This window comes from Vipera berus, assembly GCF_964194415.1.
Source record: "Vipera berus genome assembly, chromosome: 5".
Taxonomy (NCBI): Eukaryota; Metazoa; Chordata; class Lepidosauria; order Squamata; family Viperidae; genus Vipera; species Vipera berus.
Window position 1 is genome coordinate 45436913 of NC_138207.1, and position 16617 is coordinate 45453529.

General features: G+C 37.6%; 2 protein-coding genes across 3 annotated transcripts in view; both read right to left on the bottom strand.

Moving 5' to 3' along the window:
* ABCC2 (ATP binding cassette subfamily C member 2) overlaps positions 1-5574 on the bottom strand; it is a 35013-nt gene extending 29439 nt beyond the window's left edge. The window contains exons 1-3 of the mRNA XM_081328162.1: positions 5498-5574; positions 2595-2768; positions 800-946 (exon numbers count right to left, since the gene is read on the bottom strand). Of these exons, the coding sequence (XP_081184288.1) occupies positions 800-946; positions 2595-2768; positions 5498-5542 (366 nt within the window). The 5' untranslated portion in view covers positions 5543-5574. The remainder of the gene's footprint in view (positions 1-799; positions 947-2594; positions 2769-5497) is intronic.
* A 2794-nt stretch (positions 5575-8368) lies between these two features.
* Positions 8369-16592, bottom strand: CUTC (cutC copper transporter). 2 transcript variants are annotated; one of them, XM_081329101.1, is made up of 9 exons: positions 16530-16592; positions 14444-14515; positions 13926-13985; positions 13282-13491; positions 11451-11486; positions 10455-10588; positions 10255-10282; positions 9494-9599; positions 8369-8771 (listed from the first exon to the last, which is right to left on the bottom strand). In XM_081329101.1, the coding sequence occupies exons 2-9, from the start codon at positions 14511-14513 to the stop codon at positions 8660-8662; spliced, it is 756 nt and encodes a 251-aa protein (XP_081185227.1). In that variant the 5' UTR covers positions 14514-14515; positions 16530-16592; the 3' UTR covers positions 8369-8659. The 2 variants fall into 2 exon arrangements, with proteins under 2 accessions (XP_081185227.1, XP_081185226.1); XM_081329100.1 differs by lacking the exon at positions 16530-16592 and adding an exon at positions 16059-16395.
* Positions 16593-16617: the final 25 nt, after the last annotated feature.

The following is a 16617-nucleotide window of genomic DNA, read 5'->3' on the forward strand; positions in this document are numbered from 1 at the left end:
AATGCCTGGGTATTTGCATTTAATAGAAATTGCAGGGGGGATGAAGCAAAGGGCAGAGCTGATAAAGTTAATGATGGGAAAAAATATTTATTTTAAATATATTCAGGGCAAACCCCAAGGCTGTCATTTGATCTACTGATGAAAATCTAACAGAATAACAGTTGGGAGGGAACTTGGAGATCTTCTAATCCAACCCCCCTGCTCAAGTAGACGACCTTATACCATTTCAGACAAGTGGTTGTTTAACCTCTTTTTTTAAAACCTCCAGTGATGGAGCACCCACAACTTCTGAAGGCAAGCCATTCCAGTGAATAATAGTTTTAACTGTCCAGAAATTTCTCCTTATTTCTAGGTTGGTTCTCTCCTTGATTAATTTCCATCCATTGCTGTATGAAAGAAGCATCTTCAATGAAACCTGATATATCTGTTCTAAATCAGAGTTTCCTTTTGTTAAACAACATAAAAGAAAAAGACCCGACCCAGAAAACTGATTGAGAATCTTACGTGCAATACTTGGGGGGAAAGTCTTTGAATTTCCTCCCCTGATTCTCTAATGCAGTCCCTTCTAACCTCACGCCATTAAATGTGCTGAATCAACAATTCCATCATGAGCGGCCACACTGGGGAACTTTGGCCTAAAGAAAATCCACTCTCTAAGCTTTTAATGAGTACTAGTCTAAACAATGGGAATAGATTGGTGCTGAATTTATGTTTGGAGTCAGCAACTTGGAGAGAAAACTAAATAAAGAATGCTTTTGACTTGATACAGAGTAAAAGTATGGCAAGAAGTGACTCTCACCCAAGTGACGGAATAGAGTACAGGATTTGTATACTGGACAGCAGGTCTTCCATTACTAAAGATGGGGTCCTGTAGCTTCCCTGAGTCTTCAACAATGGTAAAAACCACTTCACTTAATGCCATCAGTAAGAGCAGCAAAGTCAGCACCTGTTTAGAAGAAGAGAGAGTGAGATAAATTACTAATCATTGCTGCCCATTAGGTTTCAAAGGAACAAATTTTCAAAAAGTTTACAAGGCATCAAGGAGAAGAAACCACAATATAAAGGAAAAGTGAAAGACTGCAATGTATTGAGTTTGTTTTTTTGTTCAGGCAATGTTCCAGCAGCTGACAACAAAACAGTAGTGGTTTGCAACTGCATTTTTGGAGATTTTTTTTAAAAATAAAAAACCTCCTAGTCTAACCTACAGTGCTAAGAATTCATTGTGGGCTAGGAAATCCAATACTAACTAGGTCCAACCCTCCGTAGGTTTTCTGAGACAAGCCAGAAATCTGCTAAATAGAACCAAAGCTGGACAGCTGGTACAACCCAAAAATATTTTATGACCCAATGGTTTTTCAAGCAGTACCTCACTGTGTCTTGACCACTGGAGAATTGATTAGCATATCTAGGTGACACATTCTGTAATTGCTCCCACAAAAACTCCAACATAGTTGGAGATGCATTAGAGTAAGTTCACTAACATCCTCAAGAGACCTATCTATTAAATGTATAGAGATGCTGGTCAACAACTACCCAACATGACACCTGGTTGGAGAAAACCAACACAATCTATACATCAAACTAAGCTACAGTGTGATTTTTACCTGGTTGTGCCTTAACATTGCATGAAACCATGTTCTAGCGGGTCAAGGGTTGTTTAGTTAAATATTAAATTTTATGGGAATCAGGCTAAAAAATTTCCTCTTTAAAACAAAAAATTTAGCAAACAAATATAATAACGTGGGAAGTTAGTTGAATTCATACTTAGCTTTTTAAGACCAGGATTTGAGATGCTTTACTCAAAGAAATCTTTCTAAAGCCACACAAAATAGCATCGCCCCTTGAAATGCACTTAATGAAGCTGAAGTTGAATATGAGTGTAACACAGCCAGTTCTTAGAAAGGCAGTTCATTGGCTTCAGTTTTAAGAAATGTCATTGGTTATTAGGAATAGCAATTTTTTAAAAACCCATGTAACTTTTGCTTATGGGTATTTTCTTGCAATTAGGTTTTATTTCATCAGACATAGCTAAGCAATCAGCTGCTTCATGAACTATATAAATAAGCCTTCGTTGCTTTTTTCTTTTAAAAAAACACTCAAGAATAGGTGACTACAGCTGTGTTCCATAACAATCAAGTTTGTTACAAAACTAAATTAAGTTAATCCATAGAACAAGACATTCCAACAGTACATACATTTTAGCAACATTTTGGGGGGAAAACAACACTTAACATTAATTAGCAAATTCAAGAATGCTGATTCAAGGACAATTCTAGATATATCATATTTGGATATTTTTTGTTGTTTTTCTTCCTCTTTTTTAGCTACGTTTAAATGTATACTTCACATACACCCATACACATGTAGTACATCGATTAACTATAGAACATGGACATGTTTTAAAACAAGAACAATAATTTCATACTGTATAGGAACACAATATAAGGTTAAGGGGAGACATAACATTTTAAGGGATCATCTTGAATTTTCTCACATTTCTAACACCTTATCTATTTCAAGACAATGAGGGTACCCTTTGAGTTGAGTATCCTTCTACTGTTTGACAACCCCTGAGAAAGGAGTTTCTCTCCCACCTGCTTCATGAGATACAGCCTGGTGACTGATGATTTCTTCAGCTTAGATTTGCACATGGGAAGAAGCTTCCATGGGCCAAAGAGCCAAAGGAAGCTCAGAGGGATCCAGACAAGAATTGTCTGTTCAAAACAAAGTGGCAGATCAGCATCACTGTCGTCCAGGAAAGAGGAATTCTGGGAGTAACAAGAAAGAAAAATAATCAATTTATGTGGAAGGCTCACTTTGAAATGGATTGTTAATATCTAAAAAGTCTGTCTCTTGTACTTTTTCCCAAGGTTCCATTGTGTCTTTGCTCTGCCTATAAATACAGCAATTACTGCAGTTTAAATGTTGCTAAACATATAAGCCAATAGCAATATGGTATATCTCAAGGATTTATAACTTAGCATAATGTAGCAAAACACTATTTGCATTAATATCCATTTCTTACATCCTTTCATTATTTTTCATCCATTCACATCCTCTTTCATTCAACCTATGTATACAACAGTATGATTGAATTGTAATTAAGTTCGTTTTAGAAGGCAAGACTGGAAAACACTTTTTAAAGAATTTGCATTTTTTACACATAGATGCTTAACACCACTATTGATACTGGATTGTATTTATTTGCCAAGTAGTAGCTAATAGCAGTTCTCATTCTTATTTATCAATTACACATTATTACACAATTATTATTTACTGTAGTAATTTGCAGTAAATGACAATATTTAAGTATCATTAAAACAACTGAAAAACATTTGTCAAGTCCCACTGATTTTAACTGAGCCTAAATTCAGTAACTTTAGATTGGACCCAATCCATTATGTTTAACTCCTACTCAAAGGAACAGAGTTGCTCTGTCAGAGATCATGCTGTGGAATTATTTAGGTGCTTTACACTATGGTGTAAGATGTGTCCAAAATCGATCAGTTGTTGTTATCATACATGTGGTTTGCCTTTCTGTATAAACAGTCAATGCAGCTGAAAATAATAACATATGTGCCTGCTGTAATAATTTATGGTCTCTAGTAATGCGAGTGGCTTGTGATTATCACTAGGAATAATCATGTGAATTACAGTATTTCTCCAAGGGGTGCTAGGGCAAATCTGCTATTTTTATGGCATCTTTTAAATAGTTCTGTCCCCACAGAGCAGAAATTGCTACTTTGCTCACAATATGTAATGCCCCCACCCAGCATTGGATCAGGAAGATCATGATCCATCCAATATGATTGTTAGTTGGATTGCCTTGTTAGAATGTTTATCTTACTTTTTATTATAATTTATATCTTACGGCAGTTTACATCTGTTCTTTAATTTATTAAATAAATTATATTTGAGTACCGGATCACCTTGATAATCTAAACCAGGGATCCCCAACCAGGGCTGCTCGGGTTGGGAACACCCTGGGGCGTGCAAGACGATATTCCAGGGTGTGTGAAAACTTGGGTTTTCAAAATTATAGTGTATATACATAATTTGTTGCCATTATTTTGAGCTTTTGTAAGGGGTGTGAGAATATATCAGAAGCGTTCTAGGGATGCGGGGTATAGAAAAGGTTGGGAACCACTGATCTAAACCATAAGATGAAAACAAATAAACAAAAAGCCAAGTTCAGGTTATCAGACGAGTAAACAAATGTCCATTCTTCTTCATTACGGTTGATCGTAATTTGGCCCTACTGATTAGGCCAGATTATGTGGAATCAACGGTGCAAACACCTTGAATCGAAATGTCCATGACTGATGGACATTTTGACGTACACTGCAGTGGCCATTTTAAGTTACAACAGCACATTGCAGCATCCCCATGGTCACATGATCAGAATTCAGATGCTTGGAAACTGAGATGTATTTATAGTGGTTGCAGTGTCCGGGGGTCATGTGATCACCTTTTGTGACCTTCTGACAAACAAGGTGAAGCCAGGTTCACTTAACGAGTCACTAACTTAACTACTGCGGTGATTCACTTAATCACTCAAGTATGAAAGGTTGTAAAATGGGGGAAAACTCACTTAACAACTGTCTTCCTTAGCAATGAATATTTTGGGCTCAATTGTGGTTGTAAATCAAGGACTACCTGTATACCTAGCTCTGTCTTAAAAATACTGGGGCAGTTTTATGCCACTCCCAGTGCAGTAAATCTGAAAAGATTTTTTGTCACTTAGTCTGGGCTTGTAAAACTGAACTATAAATCGGGGTGATTACAAAATACAGCAGAGGTGTTCTCTTCCCAAAATTCATGAAACTAAGTTTTACATGAGAGAATCAGAATTATTCATTCATTTATGTATACCTCAATCACAAAAGTAAGTCAGAGCAGCTTACATAATAATCATGTGATATATCACTTAGAATTTAAAAGGAAAGGAACATATCTCAACACCACCCCATTCAAAAACTATTTAGGAAACTAACACATTTTGGACAAAGTTAAGCAAAACTTGCTTTTCTGACATGCTTTCTTTACACAAGTGGGTTGCTGGTTTTTTGGGTGGAATCAGTCAACCATCCAATCTGTATTACTGCTCACATAGATCATCCATTTTTTCTTTTTTGCAAAATAAAAAGAATTTTAATAAAAGAAAGTCTAAAGACTTTCTCTTTAGAACGAACGTATTTATAAATGATTGTTACAATGTGGATTGAAAACAATGTAAACATTTTCCTGTAACTAGGTTCTGAAGCCCCCACCAATAAGACACTGTAAATTAACACCAATAAGGACGTTTCAAAATAGAAATACAGTGAGTTTGTTAATGCCTCATTTGCAATCTTATGTATACATGAGTAACTATCCCAAAAGACAAATTAAATTGCTTTGCTGTTATCAAACGTCTTCTTACAATTCATGACAATTACATTCAGAGTAATTGTGACTAACAGATGAGCAAATAACTCTGAGAGAAGTTACCACTTACCCAGAAAACAGAACCACAATATTGTTCCAGAGTTGCTGCTGCCATGACCAATGTTCTCTCCTCTAGCTGTTGCCAAATTGTTCTGTCCAACTCAGGAAGCCAGGGCAAAAGTCCCAAGTGTTCAGCAAAGCAGTATTAGGAACCTGATAAAATGCCATTAATCTTTAACCCTATAATTAAACTCAGGAACTATGGAAAAGAGCTGGCTGGCTTTTTCCTAAGACTTGGGAGATACAAATCAATGGATCTGGCATTAATTTGTCTTGGCACCTTAACACTACACTAAACTCACTCTTTCTCTACTTACTCTCTTCCTCAATTTATTTCTAGCTAGCAGTGGTGACACCAATGTCGAATAACGTCAGAAACCTTTGAAAAAACTAAACATAGTGAAAAGGTTTTTCTTTCATATAAAATAACTAAACCCAGAGCAAATGATGATTTAATTCTAAGGAAAGTGTTTGGTGCCCACAGGATGGGGAATTTATATCCCTTGGTTAATTAGTTAAAATAAATATCAACATATTTTTGAAAAATGTCTACACTACAGACTGGCATTCAGTTTGAGGCCGAGACATAATCAGTAACTGGCTGTCCTGTGGTGTGTTATAATGTTCCTCTATGTTTGAAGGGAAGGGAAAGAGTTAATTTTATGCAGCAAACACCATCTTTTTACAGTGCGTGACTTGCACAATATAACATTTGGCTCAAAGTCTCCTGAACTCTTGCAACATTAAATGAAAACGCAATTATTTGTTGAACTTTTCTGACTTGGTTTTGCTCCATGTATTCTTCTTGCATAACATTAATACTTTCACATAATATTTGTTTGATGTGTTTTATACATTACGCTATGACATTAGTATCTGGGCATCTGCACAAGATAACGCTTCATTTCTAAATCCAACTGATCAAATTATATTAATGGGATGTGCATATGAAGCCAGTGGACAAACATCAATAAACCTTCAAAATAAAAAAAATGTCTTGTCCTATTTAAAAGTTCAACAGGATTTGAGACCAGGTTCTTTGACAGGACCATCTCCTATATTACCAACCTGATACAATCATTGCATCAAACCCTCTTTCAGTTTCCCTAGCTAAATTGAGTCAAACCTAGTGAAAGTGATAAGTGCTCAATGATAAGTCCTCACTTATGGAATATTCCTCCTAGAGTTCCTTGCTTGGCATACGTTGTGATCTTTACAGAAGCAAGAAAAGTTATTTTTGTTCTCTTGGACATTTCGTTTTTTAGTTCACGAACCACTTCGATTAACTTTAATTTTTTAAAATATTTTTATACTATGTAGATAATTCAGATAGCTCTTGTATTATGTCCATTAGTTCAGAGAATGTTCAAAATTATGAGCATTGTACTGAACAAAGAGAATTACAACTTGAAGTTCTGGCTGTTGCAGCTCCCCACGGTCACATGAACAAAATTTGGGTGCTTGGAAACCAGTTTGCACTTACGAACCACTTACGAAGATCTTGCTATTGTAGACCATCTCTGCCAACAAGCAAGTCAATGGGGAAGCCAGCAGAGAAGGACCCAAGCCACCTGGGTAATTCTCTCCCTCACCCAGCCTTTCTTCACTCACATGCCCTGCAACCTTCTTTCCCCTTTTTCTGTCCTTGTTCCCCATCTCCCTGCACTCAAACACAATGACCTCACCAATGCCCTTGCACTCACACAGGCATGCACTCACCAGCACCCTCAATTCTGGCTTCCTTGTATTCACACAGACGCACACAACCATTGCTCCCCTTCCCTAGGCCTCTCTACACTTGCACATGTGCACTCCATGTCCTCTTTCCCCAGCCTCCCTGAGCTCACACTGCAGCAGCCCTCCCCCAACTTGCTTACAGCCTACCCAGGCCTCCCAGGGCCCCCACCCCACCCCTGAGGTATCCTTATGCTCCTTATCTTGGACTCCCTCCACTTTCCACTTAATGGTCTGCATGTTTTGGGGTTATGACAGCTAGAGCTGCCTGGGTTGCTGTTGCAAAGCGATGTGGTCACAAGACATCACACTTTATGAACGCATCGCTTAGTGACAGCAATCCCAGTCCCAATTACCATCATAACTCAGAGACTACTTGTATAGCTATTGGAAGGTTTACCCTGGTAACTTAACAATTCAAGGAAAAATGGAGGCAAACTTTATTAAAAAAGAAAAAAGCGTGCACTCTTCCCAGAGTCATGTTTGGATAGAGATACTGACTCCTACTAATTTCTTCATCATTTGTAACAGATGAAATCAATGTGCCTATGAGTTTGGATATGGCAAAGGTTGCACTGCTAGCTCTTGCCTTACTGATCCTTTGCTATACTTCCCAAAGGATGGGACATAGTTAAAACGCCTATCAGCCTTTTCCTTCTTGTCCTATGTGAAAAGATCTAATTTGTGGAAACATCAAGCCAGGAGTCCCCAACCCCAGGTCCACAGACCGGTACCGGGTGGCGGCATGCTAGCAACCGGGCCACAGAAACAAGCAAAGCCTCATCTGTGGGATGCAGGCAGCACACAAAACCATGCCCCCTCTGGTCCACGGAAAAACCTCTCTCCATGTAACCGGTCCCTGGTGCCCAAAAGGATGGGGACCTCTGATCTAAGTCCTTTAAATTGTCACAACCTGGAATCAGTTACAAGGCACTGCACTTTTTTTCCAAAATGTTCTTGCTCCTTTAGCCATCCATTCTCTAAATGAAAAGAAGTACCTCTCATCCGCTGCTAAATTCCATTTCAGTCCTGTATTCCACAGAAACAGAGATCTGAATTTTCATCAAAGTGAACTAAGAAGGGAATAAACACCAACGTCCCTACCCAGGCTGGACAAAACACGTGGCATGAAGAAGGGCTACAGTGATGAAAATAAGCTTCAGCATTTATTTGAAAACTAAAAGTCTAAAGGAGTTTCACCTAGTGATGAATGCCTCGTTAGCTAGTATCATGCCTCCCTAGAGTTTGCTCTTCATAGACAAATGATGTCACGCTATTTAATGAAAAGACTCCTTGAATGAAGAGGAAACGGGAAGAGGAGCAAAACACACACCAGCATCTTCATTGGACTGATCCAAACACTACTGAAATGTCTATAGTTAAGGAATGGGAAAGTCAGAGGATAGTAGGTCTTCCTGTCCGATAGCCTCTTCTTATTCTACAGGACGTTCTTTGCAATGGCATTCAGGGTCCTCACTTTAGTCACATCTGCCACCATGCTAGAATGCTCAGGCGTGGAGAGGGAGGTTCCCATCTTAACACTGGAGTTCCTAAAAGAAAAGCAACAAGTCATTAAATCCTATCTAAAAAGTGTACAAGTAGTCCTTGGGATACAGTTACTTAACAGCTGTTCAAAGTTACAACATCCACTCCAAAGCTACATATGACCCCCTTTTGCCCTTTCAACTGACCACAGGTTGTGTATTATCTGTAATTCAGTACCAATTTAATGTAAGCATCCCCCTGCCTCACTTCCCCCACCCCATCCCACCCCACTGGAACCCTGCAGCACTTGGGCCCGTTCCCCGCTTGGGGGCAGAACAAAATGGCGGTTGTAGGACAAACCACTCTGTTTGGCTGCTTTAACAATCCCTGAGGCACCCAGTGCTCTATTTAATGACCTGCATGTTCATTTAACGACTGCACTGGGGAAGCAGGTTTCGGGTTTAATTAAGTGAGATCCTCAACTGCAATCACAACGTATCACCATATGACTATAATGGGCAGTTCTTCATCAGAAAAAGAACAACTTCAAACCTATTTTTACTTGATCAATATACGTGTTTCAGAACAGCACCTGTTGCCACTTTACTGAAACACTGAAATGTCAATGGCTGCTTCAGTAGACACTTCCTTGTTACAGTTAAGAAGTGAGGAACTAGAGAAGAAATCTTATTGTAATGCAACCAATGCTTTTACTCAGTTTACAAAGTGCAAAATTACATTAAGCAGTATAAACAAGACTGAGGCAGGGAAGATCTTGCTCTATTACCTGAACTTCATGCCTGAGTTCTTGGCGGAGCGAGCTGAGCAGTGAAACTCAGAAGCACCAGAGCCTTCTAAAATTCTTTGTAGGTTTCTCTCTGTTATGCCTCCCCCTGTTGGAGATAATCCATCTCTGAGTCACAAATGAGAAGTTAAGCATTCACAAACAAACATCAATTTCCTCTAGATATTAGACTGAATATCTGCTCTGAATCTGAGTATTTCTCAAAAACACTTTAGCTTTTAATGTCAATGGATAGTGAACTTGCATCTCTTCAGCAAGTCGCGTAACAGAGTGAGAGCGTTACTCGTCCCAGCTTCTGCCAACCTAGCAGTTCGAAAGCACGTAAAAATGCAAGTAGAAAAATAGGGACCACTACGGTGGGAAGGTAACAGCGTTCCGTGCGCCTTTGGCGTCTAGTCATGCCGGCCACATGACCACGGAGACGTCCTCGGACAAGCGCTGGCTCTTTGGCTTTGAAACAGAGATGAGCACCGGCCCCTAGAGTTGGAAACGACCAGCACGCATGTGCAGGGGAACCTTTACCTTTTATTCCTCCTCAAAGACCAATCGCTGCTTTTCTTGATGGAATAGAGTAGAATAGTGATACTTAATGTTTGAAATATTCATTACACCATACCTACCAAACATTAGAGAGGGGATAGAAATGAAGTCCAGTAGACTCTCATCCAAAAACCAATATAGTCTTATCTATATATTTTTGAACTTTACCCTATATTAACTAATAGCACTCGTAACAAACTTACCTGGTACAATAATGATCCTGTCCTTTGCCTATAAAGAAAAAAAAAGATTAGTAACCTTATTTGTAACAGAAAATATAACCCACCTAGAATCCTCAGATATCAGACTGAGAGCTGGATGGCATTTTCTCTATTCTGAATTATCAGGGGGGAAAAGGATAAATTATCAGCGGAATTACAAAATGGGAGAAATGAAAGCTCACCTGTTCTATCAGCCGCTTTATCAAGGGCAGCCCCTCCAGGGCAGAGCTGTCACAACCACTAGTTAGCACCCGTTCAAAACCTATGGATATCAGTGTTTCCATGGCTGTTACAGGATCACAGACCATGTCAAAAGCTGCAGGGGAATTAAAACTCTCCTGGTTAAGACTAATTACAATTGATAAAATATTATCTCAGATAAGTTTCTAATTTCAAATAGTATCAATCTTAGTTCTAAAATAAGAATTAGATGATTAGTAAACAACACTTAACAAACGTATTTGGAAAGGGAAAAAACCTAGAGTAGAATATTATTTTATTAGATTTATAATAATATAATATTTTATAAGATTCAAAAGACAGAGGTGGGCCTGCTCGCCTAAATTTTAAATTTTATTACTATGTTAGCTGTTTGTCATGGATAATCAGATCGATAACATTCCTGAGCAGCATGATGTCAATAGATGACATTGAAATTTAAAAGATACATAACTCTGCTCATAACTGCAAAAATAAATATATAATTAACATAGAGTGTTTTGTGGTGATTTTCAATTATTTCATAGTATGTCTTGTTTTATATATTCAATTATTTAATGAGATAATTAATTTTAAATGTTATGACAAACATACATTTTCTGGGTTTTTTATTGATATTTCATTTTCCATTTTTATTTTATGGACGCATTTATTTTATTCCTTAAATGTTTTAATTTTTTTTAATGTTCAAAAGAAAAAAAAAGCTGCATTGGAACAGATCAGTATAAAAAAAATCTACTTATAAGAAGAGTCTAACCATTCAAACAACATAAAACATATTTGTAATAAATAAATATAAAAAGCAGGATATTAATCATGAATCTGGAGCTCAAAGCAAGGCTGAAATCTCTAAGGAGGAGCAGCGGCACCTCAGACCACATTCTCACAAACCACAGCTGGCATGTCACAGTGTCTGGGCCTGCATTTTTCCAATTCTATTTCTAAGCTATAAAACTTACCTCTGTGGAAGGTGACTGGCAAAGGGCGAGAAGCAGCTGCAAAGGAAAGACTTCTAATCAGTAACATTCTCATGCTGAGGTGAAAACATGTCTTTTTCTTACAAAGGCATTTTGTATAATAATTCAGCCATGTTACCTTGAGACTATTTCTACAATCTAATCTCACTAAGGAAGGTATCTTTTCAAAGCATCTTTTCACATACCTTTTGTATATGAAATCCTTTACAACTATTATGCCCATGTACCTACAGAAAAGCAATCTTAGAATCAAAGAAGCATCCGTGAGTGAGAGGGGGAATCTCTAAATTTGATATATAAATAAATAATTCTACTCTTCTCCTTAGACAACATGTCAATAAATCATTCACAGAATTAAATGAACATTTATTTTAATGCTTTAAGTAAGTTTGGAACTAAACACCTGAAGGATTGTCTTTTACAGTAGATACACTAATTTTTTTAACACAAAGAAAAGGCTTTTCCTTTGTATCAATCCAATTTTTGGGCATTCCCCCTAAAGAACTGCTATATTATTTTTACTATATTTTACTATAGTATGACATATTTTCAGTTCAAATATTTTATTATCAAAATATAAAATACAAAGTACAAATAAAAATGAACATAAAGGGAAAATATGGGAGGAAAAGGGGAAGAGAGAAATGTGTAGGTTAAGGGGGGAAAGAAAAAGAAAAGCATTTGACTCCTTTTGGTGCAGTAGAAAAACCTCAACTTTTTACTTTTATATAATAATATATTTCTTCTTCTTCTCCTTCTCCTGCCATATCCGTTATCGGACGTTGGCGATCATGTTGGTGATCCTCTTTTTATCAGCAGCCGCACGAAAACGTGCTGCTGAGTTTTATCCAAACCAGTCTCTTAAGATTTTGAAGCCACAATGTTCTTCTTCTGCCTGGACCTGTATGACTATATTTTCAGCATCGGATCAAAATAATTTTATTTGTCCATACATTGTAACTAACTGCTTTACCTTTGCTTCATACCCTTTCAGATTTATAGCTAAAATTATATTTATTTTTATTTGTACTATGCACTATATGGACTATATTTGTCACTTTGAACTTTCTGTATAAATTTGCAGAATCCATTCTGATGCAGAACTGTCTAGAACAGTGTTTTTCAACCTTTTTTGGGCAAAGGCACACTTGTTTCATGAAAAAAATCACGAGGCACTCCACCATTAGAAAATGTTAAAAAATTTAACTCTGTGCCTATATTGACTATATATAAAGTAATTCTCTTGAATAGGAATCAAATAAACACAAAGAAAGTATTTTATAATTACTTTTCAATTTTTCCCACGGCACACCAGGCAACATCTCGCGGCACACTAGTGTGCCGCGGAACAGTGGTTGAAAAACACTGGTCTAGAAATTATGAACATAAAATTAAATGAAATGAACAGACTTCTTTAAAGATGCTGAAAGCTGGCAACTGAAAAGTCCTTGAGGGTTATGAGTGATTGGGAAATATACAGTATTTCTTTTTCTCTGAAAATGAGACCCTGGATTAAAAGAAACCTGTATAATTCATCTTGTACGAGAAAGAACTAAAAATTGACTCATTCTAATAATAATACAGGGTACCCCAATGGGAAGCTATTAAATATATTATTGTAACTTTCCTATAATCATACCCCAACAATATATCCATCTCAGCTTGGAAGAATGAGCCTACTTCCCCCCAAGCAATAAGGTATGGGGGTCATAACATTTACCTATAAGAAACCATTGGGGTTTTTTCTATCTGAGATTTGGATTTACTAAAGTCACAGAAATCAAACAAATCCTAAGGAAAGCAAGACTCTAACCAAGCAGTGCCGTGCAAAGCTCCGTGTCCACATAGCCATCCTCAGTCAAAGCTCCAAATACCAGCCCATCTGCTCCATATTGTTTGGCAAGTTGGATGTCCGCTTTCATCACTTCTGTTTCCCGGTCAGAGTAGAGGAAATCCCCACCACGGGGGCGGATCATCACAAATATGGGGATTCTTGTGCATTCCTTTACTACTTGCAAAAGACCTGTAAGTAATAAAAGAGGTAAGGCAGTTTCAGTTAAAAGCTGGGACAGTGCATGGATATGACAAGATAGTAAACTACTCTGTAACAAAAGATAATGACGCCAACCCAAAAGAACTAGCTCCTCAGTTCTGCTTCCTGCAGCAACAATCCAAAAGGAAAAAAGAAAGTTCCGACCTTTTCCTGAAGAGGTTGGGAAATAAAAGGGATGTTGAAGAAGTGCATATGAACAAAAATGAAAAACTGTTAAGCCACTTCTAAAAAGCAAAACATGGCTAATGCCATAACATTCCAGTTTAAATTAGAAAAGTAATCGCTTCCTTTTTGTCTGAGAGTTGGAGAGCTGTAGACCAAGGACTAGTTTACCACATTTTATAGTAGTGTTCGATTCTCATCACTGTAAAGGCTGAGAGGCTGGATTCAGCTTGTCAACTCACCAATACTTGGTGTAATTCCTCCCTCCATCAGATTGGCACATAATTCAAGGCGACCAGCACCTGCAAAAGGTACAGATATACTGTTTGAAAGCAGATGTTAGGAACAATCCATTTTTTGCTGTAACAGATAGAAATGTTTCTGGGCATTCCTGAAAGATCATTTACAAGGAAAGGCCTTATATAATGTCCTTATTTGGACTTCTAGGTAGCAATATGTGATTTCAAAAAGTGAACATGCATTCCATTTGATTTGCTGTATAACAACACAAAAGCTCTAAAAAAACTGTATACAAATTTTCTATTCATATAAATTGGAGTCTTGCCTGTGTCAGAGCACACAAAAGAACTGAAGATATTAAAAGGAATACATAGTTTTATACTTTATAACATTACACATCTTGCTCTTCCTTCCAAAAGGATTTTTAAAATGGCTTCATAATGCTTTTTGCAATTCATTTAGCCTATGTCCCCCAGAGGTAGGTGTCCCAGTAGCTTCAGCTTCTATTTTATGGAATTACCTCCTCTTTCAGCATTAATGGCAGATTCCACTGAATCAACACATACTTCCATGAGAAAACCATTGGACATTCCTTGAAGAGAAACACAAAGCAGAAGTTACAGGGCAACTAGATTCTGCCCTTGAGAAAAGGGTGAGACCATTTGTAAAAAAGGTGAAAAATATATCTCAAACTGTAGCTCTCACTCAGTTTTTTCTATCTGAACTCAGAACTCAGACGATTACTAGATTTCCATTTATGTTAAATTCTGTTCTATGTTATTATATATAGCACTGTATGAACAACATATCTGGAATTATTACTGAAAAGCTAAAACTTTAATAAAGGACTCTATCTTCAACCACTTCCATATAACTTTTAAAGGCAGAATGAATATAAACTTCTGAAAGAAAATATCTCAGCACTCATGCATTATATAAAATTAATGCTAAAGATTTTCCTAAAGCACAAAAAAAGAAAATTAAGATAAGCGCATGAAGAGCGAGGCAATACCAATACTAATTTTGCTTATTAAAGATTTGATTTTTTTCTCCATGTAAAAAGATTCTAATTTAGTACAATGAGCAAAACTGATTTGGTTTCTCTCTCACTTTTTTCAGATAATTTAAAAGTATTTTGGCTGCTTTACAGGAATTGCAAAGTTGAGGAAAGATCTGGTATCCATAAATGATAAAAATAGCATCGTAGGCTGATGCAGAAAGATTCTAGACACATAAAGACTGACCTGCGACTGCTAATAAGTGATGTACCAACATCAAGATTTTGATTATTTTGAGTTTCTTACACAATTGTCTATGATCAACTTTTTAACTATAAGGCAAAATACCAACGAGTGTGGTAACTCTAACTTCTCTAACATCTCTAACTTCTTATATAGACTGTTATGTTCTTAGTCCAAAACAAATCTTTCAATTATAAAGTAGTCAATAGCCTAGTGAGACATACTTATGCATAGTAATCATGCTTTACAACTGTTCTTAATCTTACAATACTAGGATCCCATGCTCATCTGAAATGTATAGTGCCAGTTAACTGCACTAATGCTGGCATTGTATTGTTGGTTGCTTATACTATTTTACGTAAATATGATGCAATGCCTTACATTATGGAAAAGGTAAAAACCTCTGAAATATACTAATAGTTGTAGAACAAAATAAAAAAAATTAGAAGCTGTAAGGGCCAAAACCTAGCCTGAACTAAATATAATTTTATATAACCCTACTATAACTGTATTATTTTAACAGAGTGGGAAACTGGAGACCAATTTATTTATTCAGCAGAAAAATAGTAGAAGTCTTTAATATCTGTGTGTTTTCTCAATGAAAGTAGCAGATTTGGGAAGATGGTTTTCACTAGAGCCATGATGGGGGAAGAAGCGCCCAACTCCATCACTTTGCAATTCTGATCCCACAGCACACGTGCTGATGCCGATTTCTGTGGGCCGATACACACCCAATTCAAAGGTATAAAGTATGCCACGAAGAGTTACCCTAATCTCCTCTATATTATACTCTTCCACATCTAAGGATAATTTCAAATGGATTAATAATAGCAGTGCAATCCTATACATGTAAATCCCAAACCCAGCGGAACTTGCTCAGAGTTACTTCGGTACCTGGGATCAAAAACCACTGAATTCAGTGAACTTAAGTCTTAAGTAGACACACAAAGGATTATTCTTAAAAAATCTTCAGCCCCCCTTATCTGCGGCGCCTTTTCCGTTTAGTTTTCTGGAATGGATGCAGCTAAGTGTAGCGAGCCAAACCCAGGCAGAAGTGGGGCACCAGCGAAAACTCCCCACTGCATTATTAGCTTCTTTCCAAGCTAATCTGAACCTCAAAGGGGGGGGGGTGCGTGCGGACTTAAGGGTATGTGTTTAACTCCGCCTTCCCAATACTCATGATTCCTTCCGGCCTCCATGCTTAGTTTCCCTTCCACCCACTCACCCTCGCACCCTCCCACCGGGCCCCGTTTCCGGTCCCATTTCCTCATGCTACGTCAGTCACGCGGGAGCTCCGCCGGAGGTGGCTTTAAAGTTGACGGGACTGCTGGGAAAGGAAAAAGGCCACGCCCCCCCAGCTCTCACCTGTGCTGACCTTGAACGCGAGGAAGCGCCGTGCCAACTATCACGTGACACCATGGAACTTACTGCACTTCGTTTCCGGTTGCCTTAT